Raw genomic sequence first — 27,695 nt, 5'->3', positions numbered from 1 at the left:
AACCAATATAGATTATGAAAAGTTGTTCTAATATAGTTTCATTTCAGTGACCTACAGTAAAGGGTTTGAAATGACTGCAGTAATTAATGTACCTATATACTGAAAAAAAGATGGCATGCTGAGGTTAATTGACATGAAAGTAACTTAGAGGCTGCTATTTGTTGAGCCAAGGTAAAATGGTGACAAGTCAGCGTATGATCCAAGTACATCCTGACTACAGGAGGATAATTCTGGCAGATGAAGTTATAAAAAGAACTGAGATTCAAGAGGGCAAACTAAGCAAATATCACTCTTTTCCTCTTACCAAATACCTAGAAATAAGATATATTACAAACAAATACACACATGGATATATAACTGCAGTAGTAAATAAGAAAGGGAGCTTCTGGTGAGACAGAAACTGTGAGGAATCCTTCAAATACGGAGAGAAGATGGGAATGAATTTAAAGAGGAAAACCATAGCCTTGAATAGGTTTGGGAGAGAACTGAGTTTGTGTGGAAAAGAAAGAAGTCATTAGAGTAAAAGATCCTAAGAAGGATACAATAAGGAAGAAAAAACCCTGTACATTATAGTAAAACTTCTGAATATTAAAAATGAGTTCAGGGCTTCCCTGGTGGCGCAGTCATTGAGAGTCTGCCTGCCGATGCAGGGGACGTGGGTTCGTGCCCCGGTCTGGGAAGATCCCACATGCCGTGGAGTGGCTGAGCCTGTGAGCCATGGCCGCTGAGCCTGTGCGTCCAGAGCCTGTGCTCCACAAAGGGAGACACCACAGTAGTGAGAGGCCCACGTACCGCAGGAAAAAAAAAATAGAGTTCAAAATCTGAAAAATAAAAACTTCTACAGAGAGAGGAAAAAGGATTTATTACAAAGAGATGAGAATCAGATTCAATTTAAACTTTTCATCAGTAACAGATATAAGAAACAAATGGAACAATACCTATGAAGTATTGAAGGAAAATTATTCTAAAATCATAATTCTATTTCCAACTAAACAAAATGATATTTTCTAACATATAAGAATTCAAAACTTTTACAACCCAAAACATTCTCTTAAAGAAAAATGATATATTTCAGGGAAATAGAAATAAAACTAATCTGAGGGAACTCATGCTTCTTATAATGGCAGACTATGCAATTCAGACCATTCAGCCTGCTGAGAATAATTAGAAAAAAATAGGAAAAATAACAGGGCCAATATTTGGGATAGGACTGGAATCCTAAGAGGTCTGGAACAGCTTTTCTTCTGGAGGCATCTGTGGAACCAAAAGAGGTGACTGAGAAGCTGAGTATAGCTTTAAAACAGCCTCTCAAGTCAAGACAGAAACAAAACTCAAGGAATGGGGCCAATCAAGCAGCAGGGGTGGCAGGGAAAAGTGATGCAGATGAAATCACCAGGTTTTGGTTTGGGACTTAAAGTATAATTATTAATTAGTTATAGTGAAACTCAGCTTCAAATCATTCAATTTATGATTGATAGTGCCCTTAACCTCATGTCTGAATGTAAATCCTTTTAGGATAAATAATAAATATATCATTGTAGGCTTCAAAGTATATTCACAATTTTTCATATACAATGACTGGCAATCAAATGCCATCAGGCATAGGAAGAAACAGAAGAAAATGGCTAAAAACCTAGAAAGAAATAACAGACAATAGAAATAGACATATAGAATGTCCTGAAATGGAGTTTTCAGACTCAGACTTAAATAAATGTGATTAATATGTTCAAAATGTGAAAAACAAGATTGAAAATTTCAGTAGAGAAACAGAAACAATAAGAACCCACTGAAAAGCCAAAAAACTAAAAAAACACAATAACAGAAAAAAAGAAGTCAATGGATGGATTTAATAGCAGATAAACCACAGCTGAACAGATAATTAGTGAATGGAAGGGAGGTTAGTGGAATAACCAGGACCAATCACTGGGTGAGAGAAGGATAAAAAATACAAGAGAGGGAAAGTGACATTAAAGACATGATGAGAAGGCTATCATACATGTCACTGTAGTTTTGAAAAGAAAGAGGAGAGAGAAGTAGGAAAGTATTATTTGAAGAGATAAGGGCTAAGAAGTTTCCAAATTTGATAAATATCAGTCCACAGATTCAAGAAGTTCTATGAATCCCATATAGGATAAAAACAAGTAAATCATATCTATGTACAACAGAGTAAAACAGCTGAAAACCAAAGCCAAAGAGAATATCTTAAAAGCAACCAAAAAAGTTACTTTTAAAGGAGAAATAATTAGATTGACAGATGACTACTCAACAGAAAATATGGAAACAAGAAGACATTGGAATGAAATCTTCCAAATGCTGAAAGAAAACACTTGTCAACCTAGAATTCCATATTTAGCAAATACAGCCTTTCAGAATGGACATAAGATATAAACATTTTCACATGACCAACAAACAAAAGAACTGGTCATCAGCAGTACTGAATTAAAGGAATTACTAAAAGGGATTCTTTTAGGAAGAAAATAATCCTGATAGAAGACTGGTGATGCAGAAAGAAATAAGAAGAAAAAGGATCAATGTTTAGGAAGATCTAAATCAGTGGTTCTTAACTGGAGGCAGGCTGACTCCTTCCACCCCCAAGACACATCTGGTAATATCTGAAGACAATTTTTGGTTGTTATAACTGAGAGGAAGGGATAGTGGTATCTACTAGGTAGGAGCCAGGGATGCTACTAAATATACAAAGGCCAGCCCCCCACCACAAAATGGAAGTATCCAACCCAAATGTTAATAGTGCTAAGGTTGAGAGAGCCTGATAAATGAACTTTTAGCATAAAATAATAATAATAATCTTTTGAGGGTTTAACATATATAAAGAATTAAAATATATGACAAGAGTAGTATATGTTCTAGGATGAGGTAAGTAAAGTTAGAGTCCAGAAAGAGGTAAAGGTACTAATTTATATTAGACTTGATAAGTTAAGGATGTATGAGGTAATCTCTACAAAGAACTTAATAGCAAAAAGTATACAATTACTAATGGAATAATAAAAACTAAGCAATCAATTAAAAAGAAAGCAAGCAAGAATGGAAAAAAAACACACACAGAATAGGCAGGACAAATAGAATGCAAATATTCAGAAAACATTTAAATTCAAACATATCAAGTGTTACAATAAATACAAATAGACTTTCTATTCCACTTAAAAGATAAAAATTGTCATACTGCACTAAAAATGATATGCTAATAGAAAATATATTGAAAATATGAAAGGCTGAAAGTAAAATGATGCAAAAAATATATTAAGCAGACATTAATAAAAAGAAAGCAGCTACATTAATTAGACAAAGTAGATCGTATGACAAAACACAGTACTAGAGATACAGAAAGTACCTAATGATAAAAGCACCAGAAATATATATAACAATTCTAAATGTGTATATACCTATACCATGGCCTCAAAATATATTAATAAATATGACCAAAGTGACTTATATTAAATTTCATCCAAAAATAAACCCAAGAGACAATATAGTTAAAAACAACAGAAAATCTATTATTACATTATTTATAAATTAAAAATTACAATTAAGAACACAAAAGGGCTCACTTTGGCAGCACATATACTAAAATTGGAACAATATAGAGAAGATAAGCATGACCCCTGCACAAGGATGACATGAAAATTTGTGAAGCATTCCATATTTTTACATAGAGAACAGACTTGTGGATGCCAAGGGGGAGGAGGGGAGGAAGGGAGGGAGAGGGATGGGCTGGGAGTTTGGGCTTGGTAGATGCAAACTATTATATTTAGAATGGATAAACAACAAGGCCCTAATGTATAGCACAGGGAACTATACTCAATATACTATGATAAACCATAATGGAAAAGAATATTAAAAAATAATGTATATATGTGTATAATTGAGTCACACTGCTGTACGGCAGAGATGGGCACAACATTGTAAATCAACTATTCTTCAAATTAAAAAAAAAGAAAAAAGAACATTAAAAAATATTTCCAGAAGGTATGTGCACAAGAGTGTTTCGTTTTGTTTCATTTTTTGGCCGCGCCACGCAGCTTGTGGGATCCTAGTTCGCTGACTACAGATTGAATTCGTGCCCTTGGCAGTGAACACTCGGAGTCCTAACAACTGGACCACCAGGGAATTCCCACAAGAGTGTTTACAACAGAGGAAAAGTGGAAAAAATTAAATATACATCACCAAATTGTTTGTTACATAACTTATGGAATGAAAATGGAGTGCACAGACCAGATAGATTTACATACATTGACATATATGTCCATATGACCACAATTTATTACTGAATGGAAAGAGAACAGATTGCAGTATAGTGAACAATTCCATTTATGTTTAAATATATATGTTCATATATGTTTAGAAGGTATCATGAAAGATACCCTTAAACTAGGGGATGGGAAACTATGGCCCATAGGTCAAATTCTGTTTTTCAAAGTGCCTCAGAATACAGTTGTGGCCATCCATTTATTTCTTGTCTATGGATATTTTTGGCTACAATAACAAAGTTGAGTAGTTTTAACAGAGACTGTTGTCCTGCAAAGCTAAAAATATTTACTCCCTGGACACTGAAGAAAAAGCATGTCTACCCTTGTACTAAACTATGAATTATGGTTAAGGCAACTTGTTTTTTATGCCTATGTATCATTTTGAGTTTTAAAAAATTATGTACTAGTTTTAGAAACTTAAACACATCTTAAAAAGCATTGATAAAAAAAGATTAAGAACTCAGGAGAAAGAAAACTGTGTGAACATGGCTTTTATCTTTAAATCTCTTATGGGCCATGATGTGAACAACAAATTGTAGCACAATCTAAGGAAGATTTCTCAGACAGAGCTGTCTGAACATGGAAGATAAAGAACTTCCCATTACTGGAAAAGCAGATGACTTCAAAGATTCATTCAAAATCTGAGTTCTATATAGTGAAGCACCATTATAAATGATATAGATTGCTAGGAAGCAAAAGCATCACCTGGCCACAATGAAAACACAAACTGAAAGTAGGATCATAAATCAATGAACATGCAACTCTGACTATATAAGCATACCACAGAGATGTTGTGTGTTCGGTTACAGACAACCACAATAAAGCTGCAACACAGGGAGTCACACAATTTTTTTTGGTTTCCCAGTGCATATAAAAGTTATGTTTACAGTATACTGTATTCTATTTAATGTGCAATAGCATTATGTCTAAAAAAATAATCAATGTTTCTGTCTTAATTTAAAAATACTTTATTGCTAAAAAAATGCTAGCCATCATCTGAGCCTTCAGAGCATAATAATCTTTTTGCAACAGTAACATCAAAGATCACTGATCACAGATCACCATAACAAATATAGTAATTTGGTAATAATGAAAAAGTTTGAAATATTGTAAGAATTACCAAAATGTGACAGCATGAAGTGAGCAAATGTTGTTGGAAAAAAGGTGCCGATAAACTTGCTTGATGCAGGGTTGCCTCAAACCTTCAATTTGTTAAAAAATGCAGTATCTGTGAAGCATGATAAAGTGCAATAAAACGAAGTACGTCTGTACTGTCTCCATAGTTTTGTCTTTTCCAGAATGCCATGTAGATGCAGTCACACAGTACTAGCCTTTTCAGAGTGGCTTCTTCCACTTAGTAATAAGCATTTAAGATTCTTCCATGTTTTTTCATGGTTTGAGAGCTTATTTCTTTTTAACGCTGAATAATACTCCACTGTTTGGATGTAACACAGTTTATTTATCCATTCACCTACTTAAGGATGTCTTGGTTGTTCCCAAGCTTTGGCAATTATGAATATAGCTGCTGTAAACGTCCACGTGCAGGTTTTTGTGTGAATATAAGTTTTCAGCTCATGTGGGTAAACATTAAGAAGCATGACTGCTGGATTGCAGGGTAAGAGTATGTTTAGTTTTGTAAGAAACTTCCAAACTGTCTTACAAAGTGGCCGTATGGTTTGTATTCCCACCAGCAATAAATGAGAGTTCCTGTTGCTACACACCCTTACCTCACAATTTGTTAGTGTTTTTGATTTTGGCCATTCTAACAGGGTACAGTGCTATCTTGTTGTTTTAGCTTGTGATCTACTATTTTAAAAATCCATATTTGGGAGAAGAAAGTAGCAATTCTGGATGAAAACTGTGGATTTGTCTATTTCTTCTTGCAGCTATACCAGTTTTTTTCTTCATGTAATTTGAATCCGTACTGTTCAGTGTATAAAGGCTTAGAATTGTTACATCTTCATGAATGGATCCTTTTATCATTACATAATGGCTCTCTTTATTCTTCTTCATCTTTTTAAAAATTAATTAATTTATTTTTGGCTGTGTTGGGTCTTCATTTCTGTGCGAGGGCTTTCTCTAGTTGTGGCAAGCAAGGGCCACTCTTCATTGCGGTGCGCGGGCCTCTCACTATCGCAGCCTCTCCTGTTGCAGAACACAGGCTCCAGACGCACAGGCTCAGTAGTTGTGGCTCACGGGCCTAGCTGCTCTGCAGCATGTGGCATCTTCCCAGATCAGGGCTCAAACCCATGTCCCCTGCATTAGCAGGCAGATTCTCAACCACTGCACCACCAGGGAAGCCCAATTCTTCATCTTATATTAATATAGCCATCCACTTTTTTTTTTTTTTTTGCGGTATGCAGGCCTCTCATGTTGTGGCCTCTCCCGTTGCGGGGCACAGGCTCTGGACGAGCAGGCTCAGCGGCCATGGCTCACGGGCCTAGCCGCTCCGCGGCACGTGGGATTTTCCCGGGGCCGGGGCACAAACCCATTTCCCCTGCATCGGCAGGCGGACTCTCAACCACTGCGCCACCAGGGAAGCCCTAGCCATCCACTTTTTAAAATTGAGTTAAATATGTCTCTTCTTAAAACTTTATTTTATTTATTTATTTATTTATTTTGGCTGCTTTGGGTCTTCATTGCTGTGTGTGGGCTTTCTCTAGTTGAGGTGGGCGGGGGCTGCTCTTCATTGCAGTGCGCGGGCTTCTCACTGAGGTGGCTTCTCTTTTGTGGAGCACGGGCTCTAGGCATGTGGGCTTCAGTAGTTGTGGCACGTGGGCTCAATAGTTGTGGCTTGCAGGATCTAGAGTGCAGGCTCAGTAGTTCTGGCGCACGGGCTTAGTTGCTCCGCGGCATGTGGGCTCTTCCCGGACCAGGGCTTGAACCTGTGTCCCCTGCATTGGCAGGCAGATTCTTGACCACTGCGGCACCAGGGAAGCCCCACTTTTCTTTCTTTTTTTTTTTTTTTTGCGTTACGCGGGCCTCTCACTGCTGTGGCCTCTCCCGTTGCGGAGCACAGGCTCCAGACGCGCAGGCTCAGCGGCCATGGCTCATGGCCCCAGACACTCCATGGCATGTGGGATCCTCCCGGACCGGGGCATGAACCCGTGTCCCCTGCATCGGCAGGTGGACTCTCAACCACTGCGCCACCAGGGAAGCCCCCCACTTTTCTTTTGATTAGTGTTACCAAAGTATACATTTTTCCATCCTTTTAATTTTAATCCATTTGCATCTTTACTTAGCGTGAGTTTCTTACAGGCAGCATAGAGTTGGGATTTTATTTTATTTTATTTTGTTGTGCTGGGTCTTAGTTGAGGCTTGCGGGCTCCTTAGTTGTGGCATATGAACTCTTAGGTGTGGTATGCATGTGGGATCTAGTTCCCTGGCCAGGAATTGAACCCAGGCCCCCTGCATTGGGAGCATGGAGTCTTAACCACTGGACCACCAGGGAAGTCCCTAGAGTTGGGTCTTAATTTTTAAAAATTCAATCTGGACAGTCTCTGTGGTAGTTAATGAAGTCACATTTAATATGATTTATATGTAATATGTTTTGGATTATTTTTATTATTCCACTTTATCACCTTTATTGGTTTATTAGCTATAACTCTTTTTTTGTTTGGTGGTTACCTTAGGGCTTATAGTTTGCATCTTTAACTTATTACAATTATCTTCAGTTGATATTCCACTTTGCTTATAGTATTAGAACATTACAACAGTATATTTACACTTCCTCTCTCTTCCTTTCTGCTTCTGTTGTCATACATTTTATTTTCACTTAAGATAGAAACCCCAAAATATTATTGTATTAATCAACACAACTGTTAAAAACAGATGACTGTATTAAACTAGCATCTTTTAAAGAGATTTAAAAATAAAAAAGTATTTATCTACATATATGCCATTTCCTGTGGTATTCATTCCTTTGTGTAGATCCATAATTCTATCTGATATAATTTTCCTTCTACTTTAGCATTTCTTACAGTGCAATTCTGCTGGTGATTAATTCCTTCAGCTTCTCTATGTCTGAAAAAGTCTTTATGTTGCCTGTGTTTCTGAAAGACATTATCACTGAGTATAGAATTCTAAGTTGATTTTTTTCAGTACCTGAAAGTCGTTGTTCCACTGTCTTCTGTCTTGTACGGTTTTGAATGAGAAGTCTTTTATTCTATTCTTAACTTTGTGTCTTTTTCTCCGGTCACTTTTAAGATGTTCCCCTTATTACTGGTTTTAAAGCAATTTGATTATGATGAATAATTGACATAATTTTCTTCATATTTCTTATTTTGGGGGTTTATTGATCTTGGATATGTGGGTTTATAGTTTTCATCAAATTTGGAAAATGACCAGTCTTTATTTCTTCAAATATTTTTGTGCCTCCCTAGTCCTTCAGGGACTGGAACTGGACATAAATTGATCTTCTTGAAGTTGTCCCACAGTTTGATGATGCTCTGTTCATGTTTTTTACTGGTTGTGTGTGTGTGTGTGTTCATTTTGGATAATTTCTGTGACTATGTTTTCAAGTTTACTAATTTTTTCCTGCAATGTCTAATGTGCTATTCATCCCTTACAGTACAGTTTTTCCTCTCTCACATTGTAGTTTACATCTTTAAAAGTTCAGTTTGGATTTCTTTAAATATCTTTCCTCTACATTCTTGAACATACAGATTATGGTTTTAATAACTTTTAATGACCTACTTAATAATTATGTCAGTTGTGCTATGGATGGGTTTCAATAGATTGATTTTTCTCATCATGGGTCAACAATTCCTGTTTCTTTGTGTGCCTGGTAAATTTTTGCTGGCTTTCCCAGTACTTGTTGGGTGCTCTGAGACATAGTTAAATTGTTGCACACAGTTTGATCCTTTCTGGAGGCTTGCTATTCAGTTCTGTAAATGGGATCAGATCAGCCTTTAGTCTAGGGTAAACTGTTTTCTCTGATGTGCTGATGCCCTTCTGAGCACTCTGCCTGATGCCCTTTGCAGTACAGGGTCTCCACTATGAATGGTGGACACACAGTCTGCCACACAGTTCTTTCTCAAGTGTTGAGTAGTTTACTCATACAAATATGCTAATCACACTCAGTTGAAGACTTGGTATCTTTGGAAGTCTTTTTCAGTGTAGGTCTCACCTCCCTGTGCTCTGTTCTGCAAACTCTTGCCTCTCTGGCATCCCCAGGACCCCAGATTTTCTTTTTTTTTCAACTCAGGGAGATTGTTGGGCTCTGCCTGGGTTCTCACCCTGGGCTTCAGCCTGGGAAGGAACTCCCTCCAGGCAGTGAGCAGGAGCTCAACATGGATTTTTCCCCCTCTCAGGGACTTCTGTTCTGTGCTAATCCATGTTTAAGGTTTGAAAAAGTATTCATCTCTCAAATATGTTTTTCAACTTCACCATGTGCAGGGCCCTGTACTGTTCTTGAGACCAGCTGTTTAAAAGTTACTCTTTGTCCCTCTTACCTCTTTATAACTGATACTAGTTTGCTGTTATTTTTATTTGGTGCAATTATGCTCTTTCCCGCCAACAAAGAAAATTATAACACTAGAGAATAAAATAATAAAATATAAGAGCTGGGAAAATGAATTGTGGATGACGTTAGTCACAGAATGACTTGGCAGAGAGGTGGAGAGAAACCTCCTGAGTAACCTCTGAAAACCTACAACACAGTGGTCCAGAGAGGGGTCCGCAAACTATGGCCTGGGGGCTAAGTCTGACCCACTGCCTGTTTTGGAATTTGTGCACACAATTGTGTACATATTGTCTACCTTCATGTTACAAGGGTCGAGTGGAGTAGTTATGACAAAGAATGCATGGCCTGTAAAACCTAAAATATTTACTATATGGTTCTTTTTAGAAAAAGTTTGCTCATGTCTGGTCTAGCAATAAAGTACTAAAAATTATTTGATTCTGACAGAAAAATTCTAAATTCTGACTTGGCAGTAATACTATAGCATAGAGCCCATATATTATATGTGTTATATCTCACAGACTTGCTGCTGAGGGATATAGGCAATTATAGGCCAATTTTCAGAGGTAAAAATTTAGTCACTAATTCTGAAATTCTGTTTCATTCTCATCCTAGGAATCAAATAGTGAAAAAGCAAGCATGAAGTTTTCAAGCTTGTATTGTTTTCTTCTGCTTCTCATTTTTCAAACTGACTTTGGACAAAATGAAGAAACTTCTAGGAAGGAAAGAAGGAAGATGTATTATAGAAGACAGAGAAAAAGTTCCTCGCTCAACCACAGACCCAGTAGACAGCTTGGAATTCAGCAAATGAGGATAGTTACACCAGCAGCAACACTTCCCATGGTTAACTTGGATTACAGTACGGAGGAAAAGTTTGAATCCTTTTTAAGATTTCCCGGAGTAGAATCAAGCTATAATGTGTTACCAGGTAAGAAAACAGTAGGAGAGAGGAAGAGAGAAACTCCAAAAGGAAAATTTTTTTTAAATTCAAGTTATTATATTATCTTTTGGTTTAATCTACAAAGATAAATCCTGAAATAATTTAAAAAACCATTTATAGAATATACTTAATACAAATTATTATAAAACAAAAAATTACTTATGCTATAACTACATTTATAAAATCATAGTTACTATTTTGGTTTATTATTTCTAGTCTGTTTACTATGCCATGTATTTAAAATAGTTGTAATCATAATATAGTAATATACATGTCAAAACTGCTTTTTCATTTATCATGATAGATCATTTAGGATATAGAAATAAATGATTCAGATGAGTCTATGAACTCATGGCTATTAAATATTTTCAACCAAACATGAAGTTAAGCCACTGAATTTATTTTATATAGACCAAGCTACTGAATTTTTAAAGTTTGAAAAGATTGGAAATTCTTCCGAAGATTTCAACTAGGCATTTTTAAACACTAATATTTAATGGTCCACATTTTTCCAGGTTTGGAAGGAAAAAGTAATTATATTATACATATGGTACCACTACATAAAACTTTCAAAAGACAAAAGAATGTATCACCACATCATGTTCTGTGACCAATACTTCATACATTGTCTCAAGAAAACCAAATGCTTCTAAATGATGTTACTTCCACGAAGTTAACAGAAATAACATACAATTACCATAAAAACAGACAATTTAGGTCACATTTACAACATAATTGAGAGAAGAAAGAGCCTGGAGGCAGGGAATTTAAAATTATGATTATAGCATACCCGGAACTCCTAAAGAACGATGAGGTCAATTTCCCTAATTAAGTGGAAAGATATCCAAGCTATAATAATAGAAAATAAAAAGGTTGAAAAGGAGTATGCATAATGTGATCTCAAGTCTGTTTTAAAAAATATGCAGTATAGGGTGATGTGCATTAAAAGGTATAGAAGATATATACTAAAGATTTCTAAATTGTCCTAAAATGTTTTCCAGTGGTCTTACAGTACTTTATAAAAAAATTGTGGTAAAATACATGACATAAAACTTATTTAACCATTTTAAAGTGTACAATTCAGTGGCATTAAGTATATTCACAATGTTGTGCAACCATCACCACTATCTCGTTCCTGAACACTTTCTTCACCCTAAAAGGGAACTACTCCCCATTTTCTCCTCCCCCCAGTCCCTGGCAACCACTAATCTTTCTGTCGCTATGAATTTGCCTATTCTGAATATTTAACATAAAAGGAGTCCTATAATATGTGGCCTTTGGTGTCTGACTTCTTTTACTTGGCATAATGTTTTCAAGGTTCACTCATGTTGTACGGTGTGTATCAGGACTTCATTCTCTTTTTATGGCTGAATAATATCTCATTGCAGAGAAATACCATATTTTGTTTATCCTTTCATCCATTGATGGATAATTGCATTGTTTCCACCTTTTGGCTACTGTGAATAGCACAGCTACAAACATTTGTGTACAAGTTTCTATCTGAATTCCCGTTTTCAGTTCCCTTGGGTATATACCTAGAAGTGGAATATCAGGTACCTAGGAGCTGGGCCATGTGGTAATTATATGTTTAATTTATTGAGAAATTGCCAAATGTTCCCCACAGAAGCTATATCATTTTATATACCCACCGGCAATATACAAAGACTCCAATTTCTCCACATCCTTGCCATTATTTTCCATTTAAAAAATATAGCCATTCTTGTGGATGTGAAGTGGTTATCACATTGTGGTTTAATTTGTATTTCCCTAATGACAAATGATGTTCAGCATCTTTTTATGTGCTTATTGTTCATTGTATATCTTCTTTGGAGAAATGTCTATTCAGTCCTTTGCCCGTATTTTAATTGGGCTGGCTTTCTGTTGTTGAGTTATAAGAGTTCTGCACGTATATTCTAGATATTAGACCCTTATCAGATATGATTTGCAAATATTTTCTCACATTGCATACATTGTCCTTTCACTTTCTTGACAATGTTCTCCAATGTACCAAATTTTTAATTTTGATACAGTCCAATTCATCTATTTTTCTTTTGTTGCTTGTGCTTTCAGAATCATATCTAAAAATCCATTGCCAAATCCAAGGTCATGCTTTATTTTATGAATATTATATTTTAGATCTTATATTTAGGTTTTGATCCATTTTGAGTTAATTTTTATATTTGGCATGAGGTAGGGGGCAACTTCATTCTTTTGCATATGGATATACAGTTGTCCCAGCACCATTTGTTGAAGAGACAACTTTTTTCCCCATTGAATGGGCTTGGCACTTTTGTCAAAAATCAATTGGCCATAGATGTAATGGGTTTATTTCTGGACTGTCAATATTCCACTGGTCTATATGTTTATCCTTATGCCAGTACCACACTGGTATAAGCTGATTATTGTAGCTTTGTGGTAAGTTTTGAAATCTGGAAGTGTGAGTCCTCAAAATTTTTTTTCTTTCAAGATTTTTTTTGGCTATTTGGGGCCCCTTATAATTCCTTATGAAATTAAGGATTAACTTTTCCATTTCTGCAAAAAAGGCTGTTGGAATTTTGACACACTATAGTACTTTTATAATCAGGAGACAACTCCTGATTATATCTATTTTTTTTTCCAGGGGAGAAATTGGATGGGTGGGATTAGTTTACTGTAAGTATCCAAATGAGAGATGGGTAGGGCTTGAACAGGGCTGACACAGCAGTAAGGGAAAGAAGGGGACAAATGTGAGAGCTCATTTATGGGGACAGTGGCTCAACAGATGGAAAACAGTTATCAGGAATAACACTAGGATTGGAAGGAAAACATCCCCTCTAATATTCAAATTGACTGTCTAATGGCCTGCTTAGCTGACACACTTATCCATCTATCTACAACACTGTATGTAGAGAAAACAATATACTAAAACCCACTGCACTGTGTACTTTAAAAGGGTATTTGAATTGTATTTCAATAACACAACTATTCTAAAAAAAGGAGATTGTCGCAATGTCTCATCGAGAATTCAACGTAAAAAGCACCACAAGCACACAGTCTGATTTCACCTCTCCATCTGTACGTCAGGAAGGGTACAATGTGGGCTCATTCATCATTAGTGCTGTTCCAGCTCTCTGCTCTCTGGCACGTGATGGAACTATACGGCTTTTTCTCTTCTGAAGTTAGATGTAGCCATATAATTTGCCTTGGTCAATGTAATTAGACATGTTTAGAGCTTGTGTGTTATTTGCAACCTCACATTCCCACTGCTGTGGTCATCAGGGCAGCCTGCTTGGAGATGAGGCCTATTTTTTGTCCTGACAAACAATATCTACATTGAACACATAGCAGGAACAAGAAATAACTGAGATTTGGGAGTTGTTTGTTGCTGTTGTATAACTTAGCCATCCTGACAGATGCAGGATGGAAGTACGATTCAGGCTCAAGTCACTCTCAGAGCCTAAGTAAGAGGGGTTGAGAATACAGCATGTGAAAAGCATTTCAGAGGGTTACATCTGTAAGATACTTTTATCCTATGCATGAAAGAACACAGAATGTTATTCTTGTGTGGCTCTATCACATTGGGCTCACTTCCATTCACAAGTGCTAGTAACCATACAAGGAATTTAAATGATACTGTTCTCTTCTAGGAAAGAAAGGACACTGTTTGGCAAATGGGATGACCATGTATAACAAAGCTGTATGGTCTCCTGAGCCCTGCACTACGTGCCTCTGCTCGAATGGAAGAGTCCTTTGTGATGAGACCAAGTGCCGCCCTCAGATGTGCCCCCAAACAGTTATACCTGAAGGAGAATGCTGCCCTGTCTGCTCTGATACTGGTACAAATATTTAGCCCAAACAAAATATCACATGTGATTTAGTCTTTAACTTCCATTTGTTTTTATTTTGTCACTACCTTAAATTTTAAGTTATGATAAACTAGTCATCAGGGTACTTAAAATATTGGCACAATGATGATAAACATGGAAATTATTTGGGAAATTGCATGATAGGGGAGAGAAAAATAAAACATCTTGGCTTTAGAGTTCTAGCTCTATTAGAATGAGTAAACTCAGACCAGATCACATTCCACATTTGACTCTCAGCATTACAGATGCAGTGATAGAATTTACATAACAAACAGCTCCCATGTTCTTAGTATGCGTGAAGAGCTCTGCTTAGTTCCTTACATGCATTATCTTACTTAATTCAACTCAGTGTATTTACAGTTATCAACCCAAATGAAGATGAAGAACTCATGGTGAACAAAGGGAGGAGTGGCTTGCATCTAGAGAGAATAAAGCCCAGTTTTCCCAGTCTATGTGCAGTCATTACTGGTCAGGTAATCCTAGGGAAATAAAAGGCAATGGTCCTAGAGCAGTGGCTTTCTGTTGTGGCACTGCTGTGCACAGAAAGATCACAATATGAGGTTTTGTTGGCTGCTCACTGTGCCTTATCCTATGAGGTTGATGCAGTAGAGGACTCTAGGGAGGAAGCCTCAGGACTCCTGCAAGAAAAGTCTGGCCAATAGCTTATGAAATAAATAAATATGTGTTAAATAATTCGATGGGAAGGGATACAGATATTTTCTGTTGCCTATGATCAACGTAGATTGTTTCCACGCACACAGGATGATCACAGGGTGATTACCTACAAAAGTCTCCTACCAGGAAGAACTTCAGAACATTTAGGAACTGTATTTTGGTGTATCCTACTAATTATTTTACTAAGCTATTATGATTTTAAAAATGTTAGAAAATAAAAGTGTTTAATGAAACTGACTCCTTGGGGTATGAAACACAAGATTTATAAAGGCAAGATCCAGAAACTCTCAGACATTTTTCAAAGGACTTGAACTATTATTCTTGAAATGCTGTGGTTATTTTGGAAAAATAAACTTGGATATACAGAAAAGATTTTAAATATTTCAATATGATAGTTTTAGTTTCATGTTGCTAATTTTTTCCTATTCTCCTTTCACATGTTCTGTCAGAGATGTGAAAAAAATAACTCACAGACCTTATAATATATACTGAATTGAATTCTCAAGTAATTCCTTCACATAATTATATTTTGAGTTCTTTTTTGGGGGTGATTTATGTATGGCATTAAATAAAATCATGGAAATGATTAAGTAAATATATATATATATATTTTTTTTTTTTTTTTTTTTTTTTTTTTTTGGTACACGGGCCTCTCCCGTTGCGGAGCACAGGCTCCGGACGCGCAGGCCCAGCGGCCATGGCTCATGGGCCCAGCCGCTCTGTAGCACGTGGGATCTTCCCGGACCGGGGCACGAACCCATGACCCCTGCATCAGCAGGCGGACTCTCAACCACTGCGCCACCAGGGAAGCCCAAAATTTTTATATTTTGATGAAAGAAAATCTATGTACTGAGCTCACTTTTCCCTAAAACTCTTCATTCAGAGGGTGAGTCTAAAGTCTGGTCTTTGTCAAGTCTTTCCCACTTTCTGCCAAAGATAATAACAGCTAAATACAAATGTAGATAAACTTTCTACTATTATATATTATGCTATCATCATCATGGAATAATAACAAGTACTCTTGTGCATATGTCTAGGTTAAAGAAACATCATTTAAGTCCAGGACGTCTTCTATAGGTCTCAAGCAGTAAAAATAATTTAAGTACAGAGTCTGGGAGGAAAACAGAAGAGAATTTTCTATAACTCTAAATTTCAGAGGATGCTTTTAGGCCCATTGAGCTGAAAGAAAATCAGACAGATATAATAAATCTATAAATAAAAGCCGATTTCACTACCATTAACAAGTAAAATGTACATCTCTTTCACTTTTTTATGTCTGACAGTGTACAAATTCTTACATTATCAATAAGCCCAATTAACTGAACAGTATCTACTATAAAGTTATCACATCTGATTATATTACAATCTCACAATAGGACTGCTTATGGTAAGCAACATATGGTAATATTATTCCCTCTTTAGTCACCAGATAGCATGATACTTTAGTAAAAATAAGTATTAAGGCTCACAAGGAAAAACAAGAATTGCCTATAAAGTCTTACAAAACAGAAATAAAGTTTATTTATTTCTATTAAAACTTCAAACAAAAATTTCAAGATGGATTTCACATTTAAACTACACTCATATACCTAGAGGGAATATTATTTACTAACCTAATTTTCACTATGATTTCTCCTTTCATTAATACCACAAATTGCCCATACTGTCTTCTCCTTATGTGGTCAGTAGCCTCTTATTTGCTACTCAGTAGAATAGCATTAAATGACAGAACTGAATTTTCTGGTGATTCTTCAGAACAAAGAGAACCTACCAGTTTACTTCATAAGCAACAGCCGTCTCCTTGGGTGGAAATGCATCAAGCACTGAGAAAAGAGGAACTTCAATTTGAGGAGGATGAAGAAGAAATTAAACAAGATGAAGATAGGGAGCAAAAGGAAAAGATCCCTAGACCTGGAGATTGGGGGAGACCTCCCAATGAGGGACAGAGCAGAGAAGGGGGAGAGCAGAGACCTGGAGAGGAGGGGAGGCAGGCCGATCAGCACAGAAACCCAGCAAGGGAGAATGAGGATGAGGATGAGGACGAGGACGACGATGACGATAACGATGACACCATCAGAGGAGATATGTTCAGGATGCCCTCTCAACTCCCAATCCCAGGTACCCCCAGAGGCATACCACCTCTGCCAAGCGGGTGCTCTCTGTCATACAAAACCATCTCCTGTATCAGCGCCGACCTCACACAAATACCACCTCTAACAGCACCAGAGATAACAAGTCTGGAGCTCATAGGTAAGAGATGTTGACGTTCGCTTGATTTTGTGGTTAACTCCCATTGTCCTATGAATGTTATATTTTAATTTTATAATATAAATGGACCCCAAACAGATTAATTTTACAATCTTCAAACAGAAAAACTTTGCAGAAGAGATAGGTGTTTACTGCAGAATAGCACCGTTAGGTATAAAGTAAATTCCTCCAAATCAAACCATGATTTCCCACTGACTTTTTTCTAAAGCCAGCTTTATAAGGTACAATTTATATATACTAAAACATTATTAGCATGTTATTCTTTGAGGTTTTATTTAAGATTTTTTTTTGATGTGGACCATTTTTAAAGTCTTTATTGAATTCGTTACAATATCGCTTCTGTTTTACGTTTTGTTTTTTTGGCTGCAAGGCATGTGGGATCTTAGCTCCCCAACCAGGGATCAAACCCGCACTCCCTGCATTGGAAGGCGAAGTCTTAACCACTGGACTGCCAGGGAAGTCCCTGTTATGCTTTGAGTTTTGACAAATGCTTACAGTCAATACCACAATCAAGATATAACATTTCCATCACCTCACCAAATTCTCTCATGTCCCTCCTTTCACCAGCCCTGATGTTTTCTGTCTCTAGAGTACCTTTTCTAGGATGTCATAGCAATGTTGTCATACAGCATGTAGCCTTTTCAGCTGGACTTCTTTCACTTATCATAATGCTTCTGAGGGCTATCCAGGTTGTGGGGTTTATCAGTAGCTGGCTCCTCCTTACTTCTGAGTGGCGTTCCGTTGTTTGGATAGACCACTGGTCTCAGGTGAAGAACATCTGGATTATTTCCAGTTTGGGACAATTAAGCATACAGTTGCTATAAACATGCACATATGGATGTTTGTGCCGACCTAAGTTTTCTTTTTCCTAGGGTATATACCCAGGAGTGGGATTCCTGAGTGATACAGTAAAATCATGTTTAACTTTATAAGAAACTACCAAACAGTTCCTTAAAATGGCTGTGACACTCCTTCCAGCAATATCAGAGAGTTCCTATTGTTTTCCCCCTTGTTTTAGCCATTGTGGTAGGCATGAGTGGTCCAGACTTTTTGCCCATGTTCTTATAGGGCCAGGAAGAGCTCTGAGTGGAGGAATGGCAGGACAGATACGTGTGTGAGGCTGGCTGGTGGGGAGACTGGGACAGTGAATGAGTCTTGGCGATAAGGCCCATGCTGGGGATGGCTCTGAAGATGCAGGGGTGAGAGAATCTGAGCGGGGTTTCAGATGTGTCTTGGGGGAAGTAACAGAAATAAACTACCACAGAAATAATAAATGATCATATAAATAAATACTCAATAGTCACAGCCTGACCCCTTTAATCAGGATAGCCAATCTGCAATAGGACATTTCTGGTGTTATGTCCTTCCTGATACCATGTTCACATGACTTCCTAAGGAATTCTTCTCATACCCAGAGTGTCCTGCTCCAGCAACACCCCCTCCTTCTGTAGCCTGCATGCCAGGTGTGCTTTGCCATTAAAACAAAACAAAACAAAACAAAACAAAACAATTTGTGAAAGTCTAAAGTCTTATGAAAGATGAATGACCTGTGCTCAGTCACAATATCTTGGTTTTTTTTTTTTTTTTTTTTTTTTTTTTTTTTTGCGGTACGTGGGCCTCTCACTGTTGTGGCCTCTCCTGTTACGGAGCACAGGCTCAGCGGCCACGGCTCACGGGCCCAGCCACTCCGCGGCATGTGGGATCTTCCCGGACCGGGGCACGAACTCACGTCCCCTGCATCAGCAGTCTCAACCACTGCGCCACCAGGGAAGCCCAGTATCTTGGTTTTATAAGAAGGTCACCACATGATTTTTATAGTACTCACTATTTCTGATAAGCTTATTTTCTGGATTTAAAAATCATTGACTACTGTACTTAATTAAATGTCAAACCAAAACCCCATAAATTAAAGCAAGCAGGAACTTCTATAGATTGAAGTCACAGAATTATAACATAAGATCTGGAGGCAATCTGAGAGATTATCTCCCCAAGCTTCTTACTTAGAGGAAACTGATGCTAGAAGAAGGCAAGTCACATGCCCAAGATTTCATTGTAAAAAAACAGTATATTTCTGGTCCAGGGTCTAGGAAATGTCAATAGGGAAATACGAAGAACTATAAAAATCAGTTTCTATAGCACCTTCCATAAACACTTCTTTGTTGTAAAATGCATAATGTTAACAGAATCGTCTACTAAACCACATTCTGGCTGTTTTAAAGCAGCTTCATCTAAAACATGATGTACTAGAGGATGACAAGTCCTTAGAGTGAAAATTTTGACAATATGAAATAGTCTAGTCCCAGTCTTGTTTTTTTTCTAAACACTCATTTTCTTATATAATACATATTGTCCTTGCTATAAGTATTGCGTTTTCCTCCAGATAAAGCTCTCTTTCGCTATCTATGCATGTGCATGTATACAAGTATTTATAGGCACATAGGCCTAAAACACAATTGCTATGCGTCCTAGGCAATTCTATCACCTCCATTCCAGATGAAGCATTTAATGGATTACCGAATTTGGAAAGGCTTGATCTGAGCAAAAATAATATCACCTCTTCAGGCATAGGTCCAAAAGCATTCAAGGTAAATAACATGCTCTGACTTCTAACAGTCCACGTGGATGGCTTTCTCATGACTTGTACTGTCAGTGGGTGGAGACGGAGAAGGAAGGAAAAGTAAAATGTTTTACTGGAGTTTTCTCTGAAGGAAGTATCTGATGTCCCTAAACTGTATTCAAGTTTTACCTTGAATACAGTATATTGTTTTATAGGTTTCTAGCTATTTTTCCTATGCTTTGTCCTTAAAGCACCCACAACAGCATGAATGACAAAACTAATGTTTTGAATTTATAGAGGAGTTTCTCCCTAAGTAGCAGAAAACATGTTGAAAAACGGTCTCTTAGTATATGAGGTATTTCTGGGAAAAAAGGAGAGCTTATCTGGAAACTCTATTAACATTTTCAGGCCAGCAATACAAAGTTTCCTTATTTTGTGCTATCTGTAAAATCTGATAAAGGATACTTCAGCAGGAGGGGGTTCTAGAAAAAAAAATGGGCTCAGATGAAAATTAACATGGGGATACGCTAGGGAAAGAGAAAAGCATAGAGTAAACCTTTGAAAGAATCAGATTTAATTAAAAAATTTTTCTAAAAGGGAGAAAACAGAGTATCAAGGACTTTCAGAAAAACAAAAGTAGAAGAAAGGAGGGGTTTATGTGTGTAAACAAATACTCATAAATGTGTGCGCTTAAAGAAGCCCAAGTAAAACAAGTTACATGCCAGGAGGTCAAACTTTATCCCCTTGGATGGTCTTCTGTCCACTCTTTGGACAAATCACTGCCCTCTTACAAGCTCAGTTCCTGGTTCTCATATAGATTCTGGACTGCAGACCAGAGAGCTCCAGACACTTGGTGTCCACGTTCATATGAAAGACCTGGAGCCCTGCCTCATGCTAGCCGTCCTGATAGAACAACAATTGGGACTTGTGCATTTCCTGTATTCGATCAAAAAAAGAGAGCACTGTAGGAAATTACCTTTTTCTTGTTTTGGGATTCTCTGTCCCATTTCCAAACTGCTGAAATAGACACTGAGCACCACTGATGTAAATCATTCTGTAACTTTGGTAGCGTAGGTTAGTTTGGCCAACAAACATGTAACTACAAATGTGGAAATGCACTTTCCAGACATTCAAAACTGTTTGGGTACCATATAGAAACAGTTTGTTACATTTGTAGCATTTAATTTTGAAGAATTTCCACAATCGTTAGTGCTGTTTTATGACTCTGTTTCCACTTAGTATAGATGGAAAACTGAGTTCACAAACACATTGAAAGGGTTCAAATTGCTGTCTTGTTAGCATCTATGACAGATTCAGATTATTGCACGATTTAATTAACTTTGTGTCTACTGCTGAGAAGTTGAAAACCTAAGATCTAGGAAAATATGACTGGTCCAATGGTGACAGGAGCTTTCTCTTGCTTTCTAAAGTCACCATAAAAATATTGGTGAGTGTGATGCAAAATCACCAAACGTAGTTTGCTGAAAATACCAGGGAATAAATGCTATTAACAGGAACAACATCTACCTGGCAGGGAGAATATGGGGATTCTTGTCTTAGCCTGAGCAACTGAAGGTTTGTGAAACTTTAGTAGCAACCGCAAACTGACCATTAAATGATATATATGACTGTACATCTGTGACAAGATAAAAAAGTAATTTTGAGATTTGCCTTTTAAGCTTCTAGAGAATTTAATGCGCCTGAATATGGATGGAAACAATTTGGTAGCGATTCCTTCAGAACTACCACCTACATTAGAAGAACTTAAAATCAATGAGAACAATCTTCAGGTTATTGATGAAGAAAGTTTATCAGGTATTTAACATTTGACTTTATGATATGTGTCCGTATAACCTTTCTTCTGTAGTTGTGTGGAAATTTTATTTGCAATATTGCTAAATGAATAGCTAGTAAAATTTTTTTAGGTCATGTTACCATTTAAGTTGATAAAATTTATTTTAACTATTGACCAGTGAAACTTTAAAAAATGTATTTTAAACTGCCCGATGTCTTCAGAATGCATTTTATAAATAAACTTTCAGTGATTTCAGGTTTTCATCATTCACAATACAATAACAAAATTACAAATCCATAATATCCTAAGAGTTACACTAACATTCCCCACACAGCCAGGTGTTCTGGTGCTGTGTCTGTACCAATGTTTTTGGTATCAGTGGTGATAACACAGTATCATGGCTTGTTGAATGGGTCTCCTTTTATCACCCTTAGCTGCTCAATACACCCCATACATAACTCCCACTGCCTCTGAACATTTTGCTGTCTTTAACTTGACATGTTTTGGCAAATGAGAATTATGCATAAAATATAAGTAAATGAGCATACTCTGTGAGGCTGAGGGGTAATCCTACAAACAAAGTACATAAACTTTAGCACATGCAGTCTATATGGCAGTCACTTTGGCTTTGACAGTCTTGTTCCCTAGAGGGTTGCTCTGGCACTTGTCCATGAGACACATGCACCCCACAGGGCAAGACAAATGATGTCCATGGGTGTGTGGTTGCCACGACAGCCTGGCTTTCCCATGGATGGGCTTTAGTGAAGGTGCCCCACATTCTGTACATTTGATACAACTGGAATTTACTCTTCTTAAGACTGTTTCTGGACTAGCTGGATAACTAAAGTTGTCATATTATGAACTCTGTATAAAAGAGGCAGTATTACATTTACCTTTTCGTGAATTCTAGCTATGTCTTTATATGCTTAAGACAAAAACTGCCTAATTTTTCTTTTTATCTTCCTAACAGTCTAGTGTAGTTCTTGAGGTATAGTGCTTAACATTTTTTATTTGATTTGAAATATATTTATTAGGTTAATGTTGATAACCAGGTCTTTAAAGGAATAAAACAATTCCATTATTTCCTTTCATTCCTCAAAAAACTTCATAAGGACAAAACACTTCTGGTGATGGGGAAAAACCAATAATGAGAACTGCCAAATCTGAGGATTACAGAGTTATGGAAATACTCTATTTCCAGATGGATTTTGGGGTACTTAACAAACAAAATTTGAAGGTCTTTTGTCATATGGAAAAGACATTAGAAAGTTCAATTTCTAACTGCTAGGTGAAACAGACCAAAGGAACACTTAATTTAGGACAAGTGTACTAAATGGGTTACATGGATTCTACATGTGAGATGGTACTTCTAGCAGTGTTATCAAAATGACATGTTTTAAGTCCTTATGTGGAAGGTGCTCTCACACATTCCGACAACTGCTTCTCCAAACGCACTTCTCCCTCATGAAAAAATTTTCATATTCCCAGAGGGTTGACTGTGTTCCAGGGTGAACTGGCCTCTTCCTTGATCCACCTCCCATCTCTACAGTCTGAGCACCTCACAGGCCTTGGCCCTGTGCAGGCCAGAGAGGCCCCTGTAGTGTGTGGCCCAAAGGCTCCTCTTCTCTTTGGCCTGTGTCTTTAGTCCCATTCCAGTGCTGGTCCCTCAGGTACTGAGTTCTTAGTTCTGCTCTAATGCCGGCCCCTCAGGTACTGGGTTTTCTCTTGACTGCTGTAGCCACTGGGGCTCCTCAGCTCCTGTGAGTCCCACTGCTGTGGATGGTCAGGTTGGCTGGCAGTGAGCAAGGCAAGCCCAAGCACAGGCCACTGCTGTGACACTGCTTTTCTGGGTGGAAGCCCCTGGCTTGACCATCAGTGGTGGCCTGTAGCACTTCTGTTAGCTCCCTCATGTCTCTTCAGGTTTTATACATATAGTTCCAGAGAAGTGGGGAAGAAGGGCACTCCAGGGAGAGAAGCAGTATGTACAAAGGTGTGAAGAAACAAAACAATTTGGATGCTATGGGAAATCCAGTTTCATGGATCTTGGATGCAGTGTGTGATGGGGAGTGAAGAACAAAAGATGATGTGAAAGGTAGGAAGGAACCACACAACAGACAGCTCTGCACATGCTATGCTGAGGTGCTGGGAGTTCATCCAGAATCCACTGAGAGATGTGCATACCCACTATAGAGAAAAGGAAGGTCTTAAAATCGAAGGGAAGGTGAAAAAATAGAAGGGAGGGACAGCAGGAGAAAACTGGACATGCTAAATGTTCCTGTCTTCATTAATGTTAAAAACAAAACAAAATCCATGATCATGGTGTCCTTTCTAGCAATGATGGTGGTGTGGCTATCCAGTCAGAATATCTATGAGATCAAGTTCTCCCATAAGTCTGTCCATGTCTATAACCTGTTATGTAGCTCCCCGCCCACAAAGGGAAGGACTTCCTACAAACTTCCTGCTAATAAATCCTCTTTCTGCCACAGTCTAACCTACAAGAACCTTCTCTACCTCCATCCTGTTGCCTGTTACATATAGGAACGTACATACTATCTATGTATATACAATATACACATAAGCCAGAGAATAACTGTAAAGTAATGTATAATATTAATTTACATTGTTGTGTTTTGTTTCTCTTTCTTGTGAGGCCATGTAATGACCACCAGTCTACTTCTATTATCTATCTTCCTCTGAAAAACTTCTATTATATTACAAAACCTCAACTATGTACTAGATAATTATGCTGGATTCTCAATATCTTTAGTTGCAGAAATTAAAGAGTTTTGGTTATATGAGGAAATAGAATCACTTATCATAATTTACTAGTTGGCCTCCATAATTCCTCTCTGTCCTTCAGCTGATGTTAAACACCAGCAGATTAATATTTTGGCATGCTGTACCCTATCCAGAGGCTGCTTGTTGCTTAGAGAAGGAAAGTCAGACCTTATTTTCTGGTGCACAAAGGCCCTGCACAGCCCACCTCTGCCCTCTCAACAACCTTCATCCCCTCTTGCATATGGCCCACTCCAGGGCTGGTCTCTTTCCTACTCCTGAGCACATCCATGTGGGTTCATGCTTCCATGAGTTTACCTGCCTGCCTCACCACCCCCATGTCTACATACATCTTTCTGTCTTAAGAATCTAGCCCCACTCACACTTCCATACCACTCAAGTCTACACTGCCACCTCCTCCTTGTCATGTTCTAGAATCTATGGTCTGGACTCCTGATGGTAGTGTCTTTTGTTTATCTTTAGACTATGTCTTACTTCTCTGATATGCCTAAGAGTAGGATCTGAGTTGCACAGAGCATTTCAGTGCAGTACCCATGACTTGAGTTGAATATGAAAACATCCCCTATTCTGAAAATTTTGGCCACTGAACAAACTCCAAAGTTACACCCTGAATGTCTGACTCAGATACCTCTGGGTATCTTCACTGCTGAGCTGTCCATTCTCCTTTAAGTTTCCAGTTGATTTGGTCATACCACTCCTGAGACCAGTACAAACGATTTAGAAAAATCTTGTTTGTCTAAAGGCCTTTCTTGGTAGCTCAGTCTGAATCTGTGGAGAATTTTTTATCATTCTCCTTTCAAATCGTCCATCTGGCTGCACTGTCTGCCAGGAGTAAACACTGTGATGGGAATTCACTGCTATAACTCCCTTGTTCAGAGACTGAGGGTTTGCTCCTTCAGTGTCCTGGAAAAAGGAACCACCCATTGCATTACACTCCTCATAAATCCTTGATTATGCTGCCATTTCATACCTGTCTGTCTTTGCAAATACTTCGAATGACCCTCTACAACCTTCTACTTCTCATCTGCCTGTGTTCCAAGTTCCTGCTTGGTCATTGCTTCCTCTGTGGGGTGCCCTGGCCCCCCAACTCCCTCCTCTGGCTTCTGTTCCTTATACAAACTTTCCTTTCCATACTGTACATTCTTGACTTCCTTTGTCATAGATTAATTGACAATAAATGCATAGGTTTATTTCTGGGCTCTCTATTCTGTCCCATTGATCTATGGGTCTGTTTTTGTGCCAGTACCACACTGTTTCAATTACTGTAGCTTTGTACTATAGCTTGAAACCAGGGATTGTGATATCTCCAGCTTTGTTCTTCTTTCTCAAGATTGTTTTGGCTATTTGGGGTCTTCTGCGTTTCCATACAAATTTTAGAATTATTTGTTTTAGTTCGGTGAAAAAAGGTATTTTGATAGAGATTGAACTGAATCTGTAGACTGCCTTAGGGAGTATGGTCATTTTAACAGTATTAATTCTTCCAGTCCATGTACAAGGTATATCTTTCCATTTGTTTGTGTTGCCTTCAATCAGTTTTTTTTCATGAATGTCTCTTGGTTTTCTTAAAAGAGTACAGGTCTTTTATCTTCTTGTTTAGATTTATTCCTAGGTTTTTATTCTTTTTGATGCAATTGGACATGGGAGTGTTTTCTTAATTTCTCTGATAGTTTGTTGTTAGTGTATAGAAACTCAACAGATTTCTGTATATTACTTTTGTATCCTGCAACTTTACCAAATTCATGTACTAGTTCTAATAGTTTTTTGGTGGCAGTCTCTAGGATTTTCTGTATATAGTATCATGTTGCCTGCAGTGGCAATTTTACTTCTTCCTTTCCAACTTGGATTCCTTTCACTTCTTTTCCTTGTCTGATTGCTGTGGCTAGAACTTCCAACACTATGTTGAATAAAAGTGGTAAGTTTGGGCATCCCTGTTTTATTCCTGATCTTAGAGGAAATGCTTTCAGCTTTTCACCATTCAGTATGATACTGGCTGTAGGTTGTCTTATATGTTGAAGTATGTTCCCTCTAAACCCACTTTGTTGAGAGTTTTTATCACAAATGGATGTTAAATTTTGTCAAAAGCTTTTTCTGCATCTATAATAAAAGATCATTTGACTTTTATTCTTCAATTTGTTAATGTGGTGTATCACATTGATTTTTTTGTGGATATTAAACCATCCTTGCATCCCTGGGATAAATCCCACTTGATCTTTTGATTTGGTTTACCAATATTTTGTTGAGGTTTTTTGCATATATATTCTTCAGTGATATTTGCCTATAATTTTTTCTTTTTCTGTGTGTGTGGTGTTTTGGTTTTTGTATGAGGGTTACAAACTTTCATCATACAGCACAACAGTGATTTCTCTACAGGTCTGCCTCTCCTGGACCATGCATTCAGCATTGAGTCCTGGCTGATCTGAGCATCTGGGATTTGCAAAGTACTAGGGAAAAGGCTCTAAGGGGGCAGGGGGATACAAATAAAGAAGCTACAACATCAGTCCTCCAAATAAAGTGAACACTTCACATGACATTTTGAAAGCCTATAGAAATTACATGTTTTTTAGTTACCCTAATGTCACAATAATTTTATTTTTTTATAGACTTAAATCAATTGGTCACCTTAGAATTGGAAAGAAACAGTCTCAGTGAAACCAATGTCAATTCTTTAGCTTTCAAACCTTTGAAGAGCCTATCCTACCTGCGTCTGGGAAGAAATAAATTTAGAATCATACCACAGGGTCTTCCTGCTTCTATTGAGGTACCAATATCTTACTTATAATATTTAATATTTTAAATACAGCACACTATGACAAAACAAACAATATATTTTAAAAGGTTATTGTGATGCATATTAAATTCGGTAGTTTTGGTGCTATATACAGAATTTACTATAATTTGAGCACTGTTTTCAAACAATACAAAATTATGAATCAAAATTATAACTACTAGTAGAAAATCTTGATAAAGTGAAAATTGGTTCCACCGACAGCTCTTGGGGAGAGAAAAGGGAAGATGAACTGAGTATTCAAACAGAAACTACAACTTGCAAAAAGTACCTTGACTTGCAAAACTGTCCCAAACTGGGACATTCAT

The 27,695-nt window shown here is 37.5% G+C and overlaps 2 protein-coding genes and 1 non-coding gene across 17 annotated transcripts in view; 2 read left to right on the top strand and 1 right to left on the bottom strand.

The window, feature by feature from the left end:
• Positions 1-27,695, bottom strand: part of CENPP (centromere protein P) — a 205,699-nt gene that overhangs the window by 41,452 nt on the left and 136,552 nt on the right. The gene's annotated exons all lie outside the window — the stretch shown is intronic.
• ECM2 (extracellular matrix protein 2) overlaps positions 1-27,695 on the top strand; it is a 38,067-nt gene that overhangs the window by 1,665 nt on the left and 8,707 nt on the right. For 3 of the 15 annotated variants that reach the window (XR_010841914.1, XM_067041130.1, XM_067041125.1), the window contains exons 2-7: positions 10,342-10,654; positions 14,293-14,481; positions 16,942-17,436; positions 19,948-20,039; positions 21,691-21,826; positions 27,203-27,360. Coding sequence is in view for 12 of the 15 variants with exons in the window: in XM_067041130.1 (XP_066897231.1) it covers positions 10,366-10,654; positions 14,293-14,481; positions 16,942-17,436; positions 19,948-20,039; positions 21,691-21,826; positions 27,203-27,360 (1,359 nt within the window). In the remaining 3 variants the exon portion in view is untranslated. Of the gene's footprint in view, positions 1-10,341; positions 10,655-14,292; positions 14,482-16,872; positions 17,437-19,923; positions 20,040-21,690; positions 21,827-27,202; positions 27,361-27,695 lie in introns of all 15 variants that reach the window. The other 12 variants (XR_010841913.1, XM_059072415.2, XM_067041129.1 and 9 more) reach the window with 6 other exon arrangements.
• LOC131762090 (U6 spliceosomal RNA) lies at positions 3,559-3,665 on the top strand. Its single transcript, XR_009337168.1, has one exon. It is a non-coding gene; the product is annotated as a U6 spliceosomal RNA (small nuclear RNA).

The sequence above is a fragment of the Kogia breviceps genome, chromosome 8 (assembly GCF_026419965.1).
Source record: "Kogia breviceps isolate mKogBre1 chromosome 8, mKogBre1 haplotype 1, whole genome shotgun sequence".
Lineage (NCBI taxonomy): Eukaryota > Metazoa > Chordata > Mammalia > Artiodactyla > Physeteridae > Kogia > Kogia breviceps.
Note: the sequence above shows the minus strand (reverse complement) of the source record. Positions and strands in the feature narration are given on the sequence as shown.